Source organism: Aulonocara stuartgranti, assembly GCF_965226115.1.
Source record: "Aulonocara stuartgranti genome assembly, chromosome: 14".
In the NCBI taxonomy this organism is placed as follows: Eukaryota; Metazoa; Chordata; class Actinopteri; order Cichliformes; family Cichlidae; genus Aulonocara; species Aulonocara stuartgranti.
Genome location: NC_138950.1, coordinates 24,773,445 through 24,787,119, shown reverse-complemented (window position 1 = coordinate 24,787,119; position 13,675 = coordinate 24,773,445). Strand labels below are relative to the sequence as shown.

The 13,675-nt window shown below is 43.1% G+C and overlaps 4 protein-coding genes across 6 annotated transcripts; 2 read left to right on the top strand and 2 right to left on the bottom strand.

The window, feature by feature from the left end:
- Positions 1–457: 457 nt before the first annotated feature.
- rps25 (ribosomal protein S25) lies at positions 458–2,946 on the bottom strand. The gene is made up of 5 exons (XM_082504045.1): positions 2,861–2,946; positions 2,214–2,303; positions 1,913–2,096; positions 610–708; positions 458–525 (listed from the first exon to the last, which is right to left on the bottom strand). The coding sequence occupies exons 1-4, from the start codon at positions 2,861–2,863 to the stop codon at positions 614–616; spliced, it is 372 nt and encodes a 123-aa protein (XP_082360171.1). The 5' UTR covers positions 2,864–2,946; the 3' UTR covers positions 458–525; positions 610–613.
- Positions 2,947–3,009: 63 nt separating this feature from the next.
- trappc4 (trafficking protein particle complex subunit 4) lies at positions 3,010–5,070 on the top strand. Its single transcript, XM_082504044.1, has 5 exons — positions 3,010–3,333; positions 3,584–3,758; positions 4,287–4,390; positions 4,620–4,746; positions 4,837–5,070. The coding sequence occupies exons 1-5, from the start codon at positions 3,159–3,161 to the stop codon at positions 4,913–4,915; spliced, it is 660 nt and encodes a 219-aa protein (XP_082360170.1). The 5' UTR covers positions 3,010–3,158; the 3' UTR covers positions 4,916–5,070.
- A 110-nt stretch (positions 5,071–5,180) lies between these two features.
- slc37a4a (solute carrier family 37 member 4a) lies at positions 5,181–9,725 on the bottom strand. The gene is made up of 10 exons (XM_082504043.1): positions 9,150–9,725; positions 8,676–8,955; positions 8,330–8,585; positions 7,986–8,218; positions 7,264–7,507; positions 6,742–6,900; positions 6,576–6,661; positions 6,162–6,275; positions 5,916–6,054; positions 5,181–5,819 (listed from the first exon to the last, which is right to left on the bottom strand). Exons 3-10 carry the CDS (start codon positions 8,475–8,477, stop codon positions 5,653–5,655), a joined length of 1,290 nt encoding a protein of 429 aa, XP_082360169.1. The 5' UTR covers positions 8,478–8,585; positions 8,676–8,955; positions 9,150–9,725; the 3' UTR covers positions 5,181–5,652.
- A 139-nt stretch (positions 9,726–9,864) lies between these two features.
- cfap45 (cilia and flagella associated protein 45) lies at positions 9,865–13,580 on the top strand. 3 transcript variants are annotated; one of them, XM_082504041.1, is made up of 13 exons: positions 10,112–10,188; positions 10,319–10,333; positions 10,444–10,554; positions 10,731–10,837; positions 11,018–11,162; positions 11,245–11,415; positions 11,512–11,690; positions 11,864–11,993; positions 12,080–12,226; positions 12,329–12,442; positions 12,545–12,738; positions 12,812–13,036; positions 13,388–13,580. In XM_082504041.1, the coding sequence occupies exons 2-13, from the start codon at positions 10,331–10,333 to the stop codon at positions 13,452–13,454; spliced, it is 1,593 nt and encodes a 530-aa protein (XP_082360167.1). In that variant the 5' UTR covers positions 10,112–10,188; positions 10,319–10,330; the 3' UTR covers positions 13,455–13,580. The 3 variants fall into 3 exon arrangements, with proteins under 3 accessions (XP_082360166.1, XP_082360167.1, XP_082360168.1); XM_082504040.1 differs by having other exon boundaries at positions 9,865–10,333; XM_082504042.1 differs by lacking the exon at positions 10,319–10,333 and having other exon boundaries at positions 10,123–10,188.
- The last annotated feature ends 95 nt before the right edge of the window (positions 13,581–13,675 follow it).

The window sequence follows — 13,675 nt, the reverse complement described above, 5'->3', positions numbered from 1 at the left end:
TAACCTGCTGCAGTGTTTATTCATTTATGATGCACCTCATGTTTGTTAACAGAACAGAATGAAACTAATTTATTGCCCCTAACTGATTTTAATCCACTTAACTCAACTTCAGGGAGGAGGCGGCAGATGTAAAAAAACAAAACCACACTTTGATGCAGAGGGACGAGTATTTGCACCTTATTATCAGGCACCAGGAAACAACTGCACAGACACAAAAGGTCTTAACGTTATTATAAGTATCACATAGATGAATAGTTACCAGTCACTATCCTCATCTTTTTACTCTTTGATTTAACCAATCTTAACATTTTTGCTTAAATTACATTTTTAAATCCAACATAATGCTTATCTGATATCCAGTGACCACTCGACCATAACATGAACACACTAGGAATTTTTATCCACTTATTAGCTGGTTAAAGACAGACGAACAGTTAAAGCAAAACAAGTGCAAAGGTTTTGTCTTTACATATTTATTCCACCTTTCATTACAAACAGCCCATCACAGGAAACAAACAGGGGAACCTGCAAGAAACAAAGACTGCAGGTTAGTAAAATTGAAAACAAACAGTAATAAAATAGAGACGTGTAGAGATGCTGCTGTAGTACCTGATTATGCCTTCTCTGCTGCTGCCTCCTCATCTCCACCCTTGGTGTTACGTGTGTAAATCAGCTGTGCTCTGTGTTTGGACACCAGTTTGATCATGCCTGCAAGACAAAAACGGACCCAAGTTCTCCGTCAGCATTTTTTTTGTGTTTTTAATTTGCACCGTTATGTCAATTGTTGTGATACATTTGCCCTAGTCGGCCTGCACAGGGACGAACGTGATATACAGCAGGTAAAGCAGATATGTGCAACAGATCACTTCTCCCAGGTGTCCAAACACTGACAAGTAAATGTATTACAAGGCAGGGAAGGCAATCTAGCTACGATGCCAATGTAGCCATTATATCTCAAATCAGTTTGACAGCTAATTTTCAAATTAAATTAGGCATAAGGAACTAATACAGAATTTCTTCATGTGTCCCTCCTGCTGCATATGAAGCTTCACTGTATGGGACAAGAACAAATCTGCGTTCTTTAATCAGAAGCACAGTGCACAGCCTGCTGAAGGAAGGCTTTAATTCATAAAAAGAATGCTATACTGAGTCTAGATGACAATATCTCTGAAACACAATGAGTAACACCACACACACTTCAGTTAAACTACTGTAGGGAGGAAAAATAAATAAATCAAATGAATAAAACATAATGCACCCGTTTGAAATATGTTCAGCATTTCACATCACATGAAACAGCAGACAGGCTGCAATATATCATTTGTTTCCATGTAGCATTTCGAACAGAAGTTGAAGGATGTCAAAAGAGGAGATAAGTAGTCACGCTGCATGCACATCACTGTCATTTAAAAACAAATGATGAACTCGCTGACAAACCACTCTGGCCTGGGTTCATACTGTGTAAGCATTTATAAACATTAGACACAGCCAGCGAGCAGTGCTGATGACTACGGGCATATTCATCGGCTGAGTTTAATGCTGCATCACAAAATAGCAGATGACAAGAGATGTTACAGTTTCCATTTTTTAAAGCTGGAGCAAGAACCATCTCCTGATCAGCCCTTAATGCAAAAGATGTACCATCGTGTAACTGAGTTTTCTCTGAAGTTGGAAATCACCCTGCCAAACTCTCAATCGACTTATTCAGGGCAGTAAATAAAATCCTTTGCTGGTAACATAAGCAAACACTGCTTTTTTGGCAGGGACTAAAATCTAATGCTTGGGAATGGTGCTGACCAACTGAGCAAAGCTCGCTACCATGACAGACGTGTGATTAACTTTGATGCCCTTCCTAGCGTCAAAGATCCAACACGGACCTTCAAGAGCTCTGAGCAGAGAAAGTGAAGTTCACCTTTGGCGAGCAGCTCCTGGAGGGCGTTCCTTGCCAGAGAGCCACGGATCTTCAGCCTCTCAGACACAACAGCGGGGGTGATGAGCTTGTAGTTGGGAACTTCTTTGTACAGCTTGTCGTAGGTCGCCTTGTCGAAGAGGACCAGGTTGTTGAGCTTATCCCTCACTTTTCCCTTGGACCACTTCTGCTCAGAAACAGACATGTTGTTTTAAAGACCGGGAAACCTCTAGCCTTAACATTTATTCAGCAGCCACATAATATAAAATACATCCAATATGGGCAAATATGAACAAAAACATACCTTCTTCTTGGCTTTGCCTCCAGACTTGTTGACTGGGTCCTTGTCCTTCTTGGACTTCCCAGCATCCTTCTTCTTATCCTGTTTAGGAGGCTGGAAAAAGACGACACCCGTTAAACTTTCACTCTGAAGCTACATGTTTAACATGTGCTGTAATGTACACAAGAGCAAGTTCGCATCGGTACTCCATTAATTTTTTAAAGGAAAAAAAAAGGGAAATGAGCTAGGGGCTAATGCCGGAATCGGATGGTCGGCATGAGGAGGCCCTGTCCTCAAAACGTTTCTAATCTCGCAGTCTTCATTAATTTTTAACATTTGCACCCCTACAATACTTTAGTATTTGGTGTTTGTGTCATCTGTACACATGCTAGTATATTTAGCGGTCACATGAGGGACAACTTTATTAAAGTCCTTTCTGTGAGCACAGTGTAGTTGGAAGCATGGTGCGTTTAGCAAACTGCTACTATGCTAGCCATAAGCTAAATGCGTGAAATCTTAAGTATGGCTGCTTCATCCACACACTCTCGTCCCGGTGCGGGGAGGCGCAGTGCTATCAAAAAATGTCCCGAGGTACTACGACTCCTGAATGACTAACGATAAGCCGAAAAAAGTCTGATTTCTTTCAACAAACGTGTAATAACTGTCCTCACCATGTTTCCTCGTCAAGATGTCGGAGCGAAAGGAAGTTCGCCCGTGCAAGAGCCCCTTAGACAACCTGTTTTTGCGGAAGTGAGATTGGGGCATTATGGGAACTTGAGTTTTCTCATGTTTCGTCGCTTTTATTGACTTTATTTGACTTATGAGATTGGCAAACATTCTGACAGTCATTACAGCGGCAGGTTTGAGACCAAAAACTCATACAAGTAAAATCTAATTTATTCATTTGATTTTTAGCCACCCGTCGAGGTCATGTGACAGTCGCTGTCAGCTGGGCAGGACGTTGCAAAGATGGTGATATACAGTGTGTATGTGGTGAACAAGGCTGGAGGGTTAATTTATCAATATGATAACTATGTCCCGCGAGCAGAGGTGGAGAAAACATTCAGCTACCCTTTGGACTTGGTGCTGAAGCACCACGACGAGAAGGTGGTCGTATCGTTTGGACAGCGGGACGGAATCAGAGGTAATCTCACGGGCACATCGTTAGCTTATTTATTAGCTAGCTATATGGGCAATCTCTAACGAAACCTGTCTTATGCCCAAGCTAAAATACTGGCATGCAGTCTTTGTCGGTTTATTATCTATAGTATGCGCATTTGTATCGTTTTTTACAGTCCAAGTTAACTGAAATGTTCACTGTTCTTCATTTAAAAATACTGCGGTGTCACTAGCTTGACTGTATGACTGGACTGAAACCTCTTGTCATTCGTCAGTGGGCCATGCAGTGCTGTCCATCAATGGAGTTGATGTGATCGGGAAGAACACATCAGATGGGAAGGACATCCTTGAATACCTGAAAGATCCTTCAAACTATCCCGTGTCTATTCGCTTTGGACGAGCGCGCCTGAGCTCCAATGAGAAGCTGATGCTGGCGTCCATGTTCCACTCGTAAGTAATTTCGTGTGTGTGGATTAAACCCGAGCTGCACAGTGGACAGCGGGGCCAGGTGTTTACTAGTGTTATTTATGTGTTGTTGTTTTTTTGTTTTGTTTTTTCTGAATGGGAGCCAAAGGAAGTGAAAACTTACCTGAGTGATCAATACATTTTGTAGTATGTACTGTTGTTTGATTTTTTTCTACAATACACAGGATCGAAAGTATACATACACTTATTAATATTTTATTTTATTATTAATATTTTCATAAGGACGCCTGGGCAAAGTGCAACTTGCAAACATTCATTTAACTAAATATTTGTTTAGGCCTTTGAGCCTTTTTTAACCCTGCGTGGATCAGACAAAATCCTAAATAAAATCAAACTTGTACACTTAATTCTTCAGTTCAACGAACTCATTAAAATCCAGAAATTACCACAACATTCACGCCCAGTAGCTAAACTTCAGACCAAAACTGTATGTACCCTCACTTTATGAATGAAGCTAAATAAACACACCTATTTTTGTGATCCCTCCCTCAGGTTGTTTGCAATAGGTTCACAGCTATCCCCTGAAGCTGGCAGTTCAGGGATCGAAATGTTAGAAACTGACGTCTTCAAACTTCACTGCTTCCAGACTCTCACAGGTCAGTGGTGCAATTAAGTGTCATTTTAGGTTAAAAATACCAAAGAAGTAATGTCTTAGTTGGCTGTAGATTTAAAAACCAAAGCACTTCCATATGTAACGATTTCATTTAATTTTAGCTGTGAACAGCATGCAACTCCAGTAATAAATCTTCCTGGTGTATACATTCCTTCCCAGCTTGTTGATAGTCACTATTATAAAATGAAATCTTTCTCATTTTGTTCTCTCAGGGATAAAGTTTATCGTGTTGGCGGACCCGCGACAGTCTGGAATCGATGCGTTGTTGAGGAAGATTTATGAGGTGTATTCAGATTTCGCCCTCAAGAACCCGTTCTATTCTCTGGAAATGCCAATCAGGTATTAAAGAGAATTAGGATTGCATTATCTTGAAATAATTTATTACTGTACCCACTGTTTAACACCCACACATTTACTCTTGCTTTTCAGGTGTGAGCTCTTTGATCAGAATCTGAAGAGTGCATTGGAGGTAGCAGAGAAAGCCGGCAACTTTGGAGCTGGATCTTAAATCAGAGCATTCACAGACTGAAAAGAAATAAGTGGACTCCTTTTTCTTGTCTTGGACCGTTTGTTTGTTTTTCCTCCCCACATTTGCTCATTAACACTTTGTAAATACATTGTTTTGTAAATAATTCAGAGATTAAAATCCATACTGTATTTAAATGTTCTGAATCCATTTTACTGAATCAGTGAGTGAAGACTTTGGAGCATGAAGTGTAAAATTGGAAAAATAACCCTAGAACACTAATGTGCAGTTTCTGTAACAGTATCGCTAACGGTGGGTATATTTTACTCAATATACTTCCCATCAAAGTACACTAAAGTGCAGTACATGGAAAATTGAAGGACTCTTATTATCCTGTACAATGTCTGATAAAATAAGGTATAATGGGGTACTCTGATCATGTTGCTTTTTAAAAAAAATAAAAAACAAATTCACAGGACTGGAATTTGCAAAAGTCACCTGATATTAGTGTTATAGGGTTAACTAAGAAAAAGTATCATTGACCTAAGATTGCTCATTTCAGTGTGTTGTAGCCTCCTATTTTGCACTCTTACTATTGCAGTCCTGCAGAGGCATTATCAGAAAAAACATTCTCTAGCAATTTGCAGTAATTTCTTCAAGTTCACGCACTATTTATACAACATGTTGAGAAGCGCCTTTGCACATTTCTATGAACTTTATTTCACATATGACTAATTAAAAACAAAGACGTAAAAATGACTGGCTCGCACAGAATGAGCTCAGTCCGCCTTCTTGGGCACGTGTCCCATCTTTGTTCGAATGTTGCGCAGGAGGAAGAATCCGATAGTAGTGACAAGGCAGGTGACCTCTGCTACCCAGAAGGCCTTTTCCCAGCCATGGTGCTTGGCAATGGTGCTGAATGGGAGTCCAGAAAGGAAGCCACCAACTACAATGGGAATTCACACGGATTATTTCAATGGAAGGAGCGCAACACACACAAAACCCAACTTTAGAATTTAACTTTCAATTAATGAAAACCTACTGTTTGCCATCAGGGCAACGATAGCATGTGATGTCCCGCAGTAGTTGGATGGAGCGCTCTCATTGGCTATAACTCCAAACAAAGCTATTGGTCCATATGAGGAGAAACCGAAGGCGGCGCCCAAGCCGAGTATCCACACCTTGATGTACAGAGAAGAGATAAAAAAAAAAAAAAAAATGGGCTACTGAAGTCTGGCATTTGCTGTGCAGTGTGAACAGGTCACAGGAATTAATGTGTCTGTGTTACCTTTGAGCTGTCAGGAGTAACGGTGAGTCTGAACAGGTACATGGACACAAACATTCCTGCCATCATGCAAATCAGGATGAAGTGGCGGGGATTACCATAGAGCCTCATCCCTTGCTGCACACAAAGAAAATACTATGAGATGTTCCATTTCCTGGCTATAAGCTGAATAAAAAAACACTGATTGCCCACTTAGGGGTGTGTTTCTATTGCTATTTATCCCTTTAACTTATGAAATGATGAAGAAAGTGCAGACAGGGAGAAAGCAATCTTAAACAGAAGACGATTTCCATAAAATAACATTGAAATATTCAAAGGTTAAAACCCTTTCTAGTCCAGTTCTCTCTATATTAAACAGGCTGTTATTGACCACAATCTTGGATCAAATAATGACTCATATTTAAAAAACAAACTCACTCTGGCCACAGCTTTGTCAGAGAGGTAACCTGCAGCCAGACTGCCCACCAGCCCGCCAGCCTCCAGGGCGCTCATGTATGAGCTACCTAAGAAAAGGAACACAGTGAGTTTAACTCTTTATTTCAAAGTAGACTCCCGAGGCGACTGCTCTTCTCCTCATCCGTACCCATGAGTGTAGACTGGCCCTTGTCCTGAATGAGAAACAGCTGGCCCCAGTCTGTGCAGGCGGTCTTCACCCCAAACACCACCAGGTAGGAGATGGACAGCAGCCACAGGTAGGGGGACAGGAGAAACTCAGACAGGGTGCTTTCATGGCTTGAGGATCCTGAAGAGGAAGCAGACAGAAGACCCTTTTTTGGATACCACGAGCACAGATGTGAGTGATGTGGTGATGGGAGCACTCCTCGGTTTTAAAAAGAAACATGCATCACATCCTGTGTTCACACTTTGCATGAGCTGCTTTCACGTGAGGGACACACTGAGTGCAGAGTCCACCGAGTTACTGATCTTTAGTCACAGCGCTCAAGGCCCATGCCGTTAGACAACAGACACACGTGCATGTGTGTGTGTTCAAATTTGTGTTATCAGAGCATTGTCTAAGTGTTAACAACATTCTGAGAAAAGCAGCGGTTCAAACCAGTTGAACCGCACCAGTTTCTGATTGTGCCTGACTAAGAGTCAGACTCACCACCTTTGCTCTTTTTGGTCGACACCTCTATGTTGGGCAGCCCCACATCCTTGGGCTCGTTCTTGATTACCAGCAGGCAAACAAATGAGGCAACGATGCAAATCATTCCAGAGGCGGACAGTATCGCCCTCCAGCTGTAACTCTGCGACAGCACAGTGGCAACGATGGGGCCCAAGCTGCCGGCCAGATTCATGCTGCAGGACAGAACCGCCCACCACGTCCCGAACTGAGAGGGCTCGAACCACTGATGGAGGAAAAGAGGGAAAAACATTAAGTCCAGACAGCCCTGGCAGGAAGTTCCTTGATATCCACATAGGATTTTTAAGACCGATCCCCACACTTGGTAGTTTAAAAGTCAGATATTCTTTTTTCTTTCAGACACACAAACAGTTACAGATTTCTGAGTCCTGTTTAAGACACTATGAAAATGCAGTTTAAAAATAAAATTATTTTATTGTCTTGGATTAGCTGTTTACGCTCCAACTCTGCCTGAGCCTGCTGATAAAATATTTGGGATCTAACATCAGTTTCCAGTTCATTCAAGATCTTATAGAGAATACAAACAGTTTTAGGTCCATTTCATTATTTCATCCTGTTTACTTGCTTTACTTTATTAGCTCATTCTGTATTTTCCTACTGCAGTGTCGGTTTGTTCTTTGTAACACTCAGAAGAAACTTAAATTTTAAACTCAATTTGAATTAGAGGGTACCGGGTCATATACCTTGCGCAGCACCCTGCCACAGGGAGGCCAGCCCAGGCCTTGGCCCAGACCGTTGAGAAACCAGAGGGCAGAGAAGACAGCAACAGTGGAGGACCAAGAGAAGATCACGTTGATGCCTCCCACCATGAACAGGCCAATGGAGAAGAGCCAGCGGGCGCTGATTTGGTCTGACAGGACACCGCTGATGAACTTACTAATAGCGTAGGCCAAAGATTGACTGCTGGTGATCATACCTGAGAAAAGAGGAGCGCTCATGCACTTGCTGCAAAATTGTTGTATAGGCACATCGGTGTTATCACATTTATAGAAGGTACACAGGGTTCAAGTTTACAGTACTGACATACCCAGATCGTCCTTATCCAGCTTGATCTCTTGCATTACAGAAGGCATCACGAAGGAGAATGTCTTTCTGTTGAAGTAGTACAATGTGTAGCCCACAAACATGGCCAGAAATATTGTACTTCTGTAGTATCCATAACCGGAGGCAGCCATGGTTGCAGCTCAGTCCTAAAACACTTGCAAAGCAGCTTCCAGAGGAGCTCCTGCCTTTTGCAACCTGTAGCAGTGAACTTTGCTTCAGGATCCACTGTACACAGGCAGCTGCTTACAAGCAAAGAAGTGTTTGCAATCAGCACCGGAGGTTAATGGTCAACTTCTACACCCTGAAGCTGATTGAATCATGGCGGCTACCCTGCGCTGCAGGCTGGCTTCAAGAGGGCCGGAGGAGGTGACCATCAGTTTGTGACACTATCCCCTGAGAGTGATCTTCTGTCCTTCAGGCAGAAGTCCTTCTGTTTTATCAAGTGTTATTTTCTTGTTGCTGTTTATCTATCTGATAATGCCATGACAGGAGTCCTCGGACTGACGCGTTTAATGATTTACTGAGGAGTCCAATAGCTGCTGTACACCAGGGGGAGGATCCTATCCAAATGGAGGGGTGTGTGAGTGTGATCCTCATCAGCAAAAAGACCTGAGACACATTCATAAATTCAGGAGGGAGACCACGGTATTTGTGGCAGTGCATAAATCTTTTGTTGCACACGAGAGTTGTGGGTAATACAGTTCCATTGTGCACAACACGTCAGACCAAAATCTTATATACTAAGATTTTGGTCTGATGTGTAAGTGTAATCTACAAAACCAAAGTCTTTAGTGTAAATATACCTGCAGAAACCTCGGTGTGTCCACTTCCGCTTTTCCGTGTATGCGTAAAATCTCGCAGATTAACTTTCCCTGAGTTTGGAGTGAGTTCTCTCTGAAGTTCTGCTCGTTCCGGGGCTGAAGGATTTTTTGTGCAAAATTTCCGCATCATGTGGGCCAACTAGCACCGCCCAGCCACGAAAGCCGCCGGTAGTGGGTACGGAACAACACTGTGTCCGGACAATGCTCCATATAACTGTGGCAATGACTGTATGAAATTAAATAACACATAACGACATAAATTGTAATTTAAATCTAAGTAACTACGAGTATTTCCGCGGAATGAGCTAGCTTGTTAGCGCTGTTTTTAGTGTTAGCATTCCCCCCCCCCTGTATTCAAGTAAACACAAATATTTCTACAGTGTAGCATTTTACCAGCTGGCTGTGTGACTAAACTACTGTTTAATAAGCCAATAACATTGTTTGAGTAAGTTTTGTTACTTTGCAGCCATGTTGGTAACGCCGTTGGGCACTTATCTCGGGCAGATATTTTGAAACATTTGCAAAATTTACAGCACATTACAGCATACATATTTAGAAGCGTCAGTTAAATCTTAAAAACCTATTTGCTGCTTGGCGGCTTTGCCTGAAAATAAGGTTTTAAAAAGCGTCTTTTCCCGGGAAGTGTTCTTTTTTTTAATATCCTAGCTCCCTCTTTGTACTAGAGCTGGGCAAATCGATTTTTGTTGTGTGAAAGTGTTGTGGAAAGTAGAAATCGAAGTGATTTAGCGTTCATTAAAATGTTGTCAGAAGTTTCAGATTGATGACGATTCATCTCAGATATCATGGCGATCTGCTCTCCCCTGATACGCTGCCTTTATAGGTTAGTCAGTATCGGTATCAGCAGTACTGGCCCCGTATTTACATGGTATCGGATCGAAACCAAATTTTGCACAGCACTACTTTGCGGTCACGTGAGGTCTGCCCTTCCTCCTGTTCCCATGGCAACGGGTAACCAAACATTTCAAAGTCGGTGTCCCGTGAGCTGGAGCCAATATAAGTAGTACGCTCATTTCTTTTTAAAACCACATTAATTATTTGAGCTAGCTGGAAGTTATCCAAGAGCAAAGTATAATATTTAGAGTTTAGTATTTTTTTTTTTAACAAATATAGTCTGTTTCACTGACCCACAGTAACCGAGAACTATGGTAAGTGTTAGGTTAAAAATAAAAAAGCTATTCTATGCTAAATCCCAGTGTTCAAATGCATGACCGTTATCTGCTGATAACTCCTGAGCGTTGTAATTACTGCCCCGCAGAGACTTGCCTCGAGCTCCACGTCATCCAGGGGCAAAATGTACCTCGGCCGGTACCGCACACTGGCTTCCGGCTCTCGGGTGGATGAAGATCTGTTTGAGAACCAGAAATCGGTGAGTGTGGGTCCTTGCACACTCAGCGGGAAATGGAGGGAAACACTCAACTCTTATTATTCACAATGATATCCCCAGATATCATCAGAAACTGCATGTAGCTGCAGTGAGAACAGAGGTCGTGGATGAGTTTGGGAGCTGATTACAGCTAAATCTCTGTGTGGATGTCATTGCAGTTTGACAAACGGGTAAAATCAGCAGGTGTAGCAAAGGATTGTTCATGGAAGAACCAGGAAGGAGAGACTCTTCAAATCATCACCAAAGACCTCATCCGAAATCTGCGGTAGGCCAGCATGAAACGAGCTCATTTGAATAAAACATGGAGAGTCTGTAAAGTGTGTGTGCTGCTCTGTGATAAACCTCTGCCTTATTTCATGTGATTCAGGCTAATCAGATTGCTATTGCTGATGTTAATACAGTATACCAAGTTTTTGAAACATTATACCACATGTCATCATGCCAGGATCCCCCAGAGAGATCCTTCAAGAGAGTCCGTCTTACTTCCACCAGCTGAGTTTAAGAGGCTCAACTCAACATCCTGGCTGCTCCTCAAGGAGGACAGAGAGGCCCTGAGGCAGGCTTACCAGAGGAAGAAAGAAGAGGAACTTGTAGGAAAGCTGACTGCAATTTTATAACAACAACAAAGAAGTCCACTGATTTAATTAGTATTTTTATGTACTTTTTATTCAGAAAGCTGCAGAGGAAAGGAAGCATAGAATCCATGAGGCAGACCTGTCCCGTAAGCAGAACCAGCCACTGACTGAGCTGGAGATTGAAGCCCGGGAACGTGCACAGCGCCTGGTGGAGCGGAGTAATGCTTTAAGGATGGAACAGGAAGATGAGATCAAACAGCTCAACCAGGTAGGAAGAAAGTGCAGATGTGTGGATGACCAACCTTTAAAAAATATAAACATACCAGTACACAATAATAAACCTGTGTTTATGTGGTCGTCTCAGCTGATTTTAGGTGCTCAGTGCCAAGCAAACCGTGACTACCAGATCCAGGAGAAGAAGCAGATCCGGATGGAGTTGACAGAGGAGGAAAGGCGTCTGGACAACATGATGGAGGTGGAGCGCCGCAAGGCTCTGGAGACTCTGGACAAGATTGAAGAGCTACGCAGGCAGCAGAGAGTCAAGTAAATGGAGCCCTATCAGAAACACAATCACCCTCTATTCGCGGATTGATTTTTTTGCAATTAACGTCATTCTTCGTCTTCTTCTGTTTGGGAGATCGCAGAAATCCTAATAATGAGCAGCGGAGGTCAACTAGGAGCACTGTCAACACGTGTGTGTGTGCTTTATATTTCAGGGGAAGGCAGGAAATTTACGATCAGATCCAGAAACGCCTGGAGAACCGAGAATTGGAGGAAGGCAAGAAAGAGAAAGAGAGTCAGCAGACACGAGAGGACCAGGAGAGAATGAACCTGGAGGATCTCGAGGTGCACGCGGAGGCGGAGGACACATCCACACATGCAGTTAACGTACACCGCGCTCAGTTTCTGCTCTGACCCATGTCTTCCTCCAGGTGCTGGAGAAGAAGAGGATGGAGCAACAGCTTCTGCAGGAGGAGATCAAGTGCATCAACGCAGAGACCATGCGGGCAAAGGAGCGGAGGATAGAGGAGGAGAAGCTGGCTGACATGAGAGTGAAGGAGTATCTCCTAAAAAAGCAGGTCACAGCCCACTGTTCCTTGTGGACGAGCAAGCTACATCATGTGACACACACATTTGATTCTGACGTTGTTTTTAACGTTAGCAATTCATTAAACCTGCAGGAGCAGCAGGCAGAATGCGAAGCAGAGCAAAGACGAATCAAGAAGGAGAAAGAATTGGAGATTGCTCGTTTGAGGGCTCAGCAAGAAAAAGAAAAAGACTACAAGGCTGAGCAGGTCAGGATCTAACAGATGTGCAATATATGAAGATTTGAAACCTGGCAGAAGATTTACAGATGTTCTTAGCTACTTGTGCTTGTGTATGTGTTTGTCTGGAAGGATGAGCTCCGTGCTCGCAGGAACCAGGACGCTGCAGAGAGAGAGTGGAGGAGAAAAGAGAGGGAGCGGGCTGCAAAGAAAGCGCAGCTGGAGGCGACGCTGAGATCGGCTCACATGGAGCAGGTTCACTACAAAGAGCGCAATCTGTCAGTGGAGGCGAGTCGGGAGAAGGCAGAGTTTGAGAGGCTGCTAAAGTAAGAAAGTCCGTTCGAAACCGATTTTCAAATAATCTTAATACACTCCGTTAAAAGTGCTCTCTCCACGCAGAGTGCAGCAGGAAGAGATGGTCAAAGAGCAGGTGCAAAACGACAGGCAGCATCACAAAGTGCAGCAGCACGCGCAGGACATCCGCCAGCAGATGAAGGAACGCGAGATCTTAGCCACAGCTAAGCGCAAAGAGACCTTCAAGGAGGCCGAACGGTTGATGGAGGAAACTCGGCAGAGACGTCTGCGCCTCGATGAGCTCAAACAGAAGAAGCTCCAGGAGCTTAAGTAAGTGTGTGTGTGTGGGGGGGTTCACATAATGCAAAGTGTTTCCTCTTCATTCACCTCGCTGTGTGTTTGTAAACCACTCTGCATTTCTCCTATAGTGGCTCTTTCTCAAATAGTGTGTCTTCTCTTTCCCCTCACCCCCAGCGGGTTGCAGCACAGTTGCCCCTCCCTGAGTCTGGTTCTGCTGGAGGTTTCTTCCTGTTAAAATAAGAGTTTTTCCTCCCAAGTGCTTGATCATAGGGAGCTGTGTGATTGTAGGGTCTTTACCTAATAATGTAGAGCACCTTGAGGCTGTTGTTATGAATTACTGCCATACAAATACATTGAATTGTGCTTGTTAATCCACTACAGGGCTACAGGACTCTGTGAAAAGTACTGCAATCAGGTGGAAAGAAAGGTTCAGACCTTGACGGGCTGATCACCTGACCACTGGATTCAAACGACAACACGTGAGAAGTTCTCATCTGGTCCCGCCATTGTATTTACAGTCTAATTTAACGTGTTTTAATGTGGGTTAAAATGTAAAGGAATGTAACAATAAAGACTAATAGTTTACTAGTATGGAAAACACTGGCATTCATGTATTTGAGCTGTTAACTCTATAAATAGATTCAGCAACCATTAGAATAGCTTCTGGGT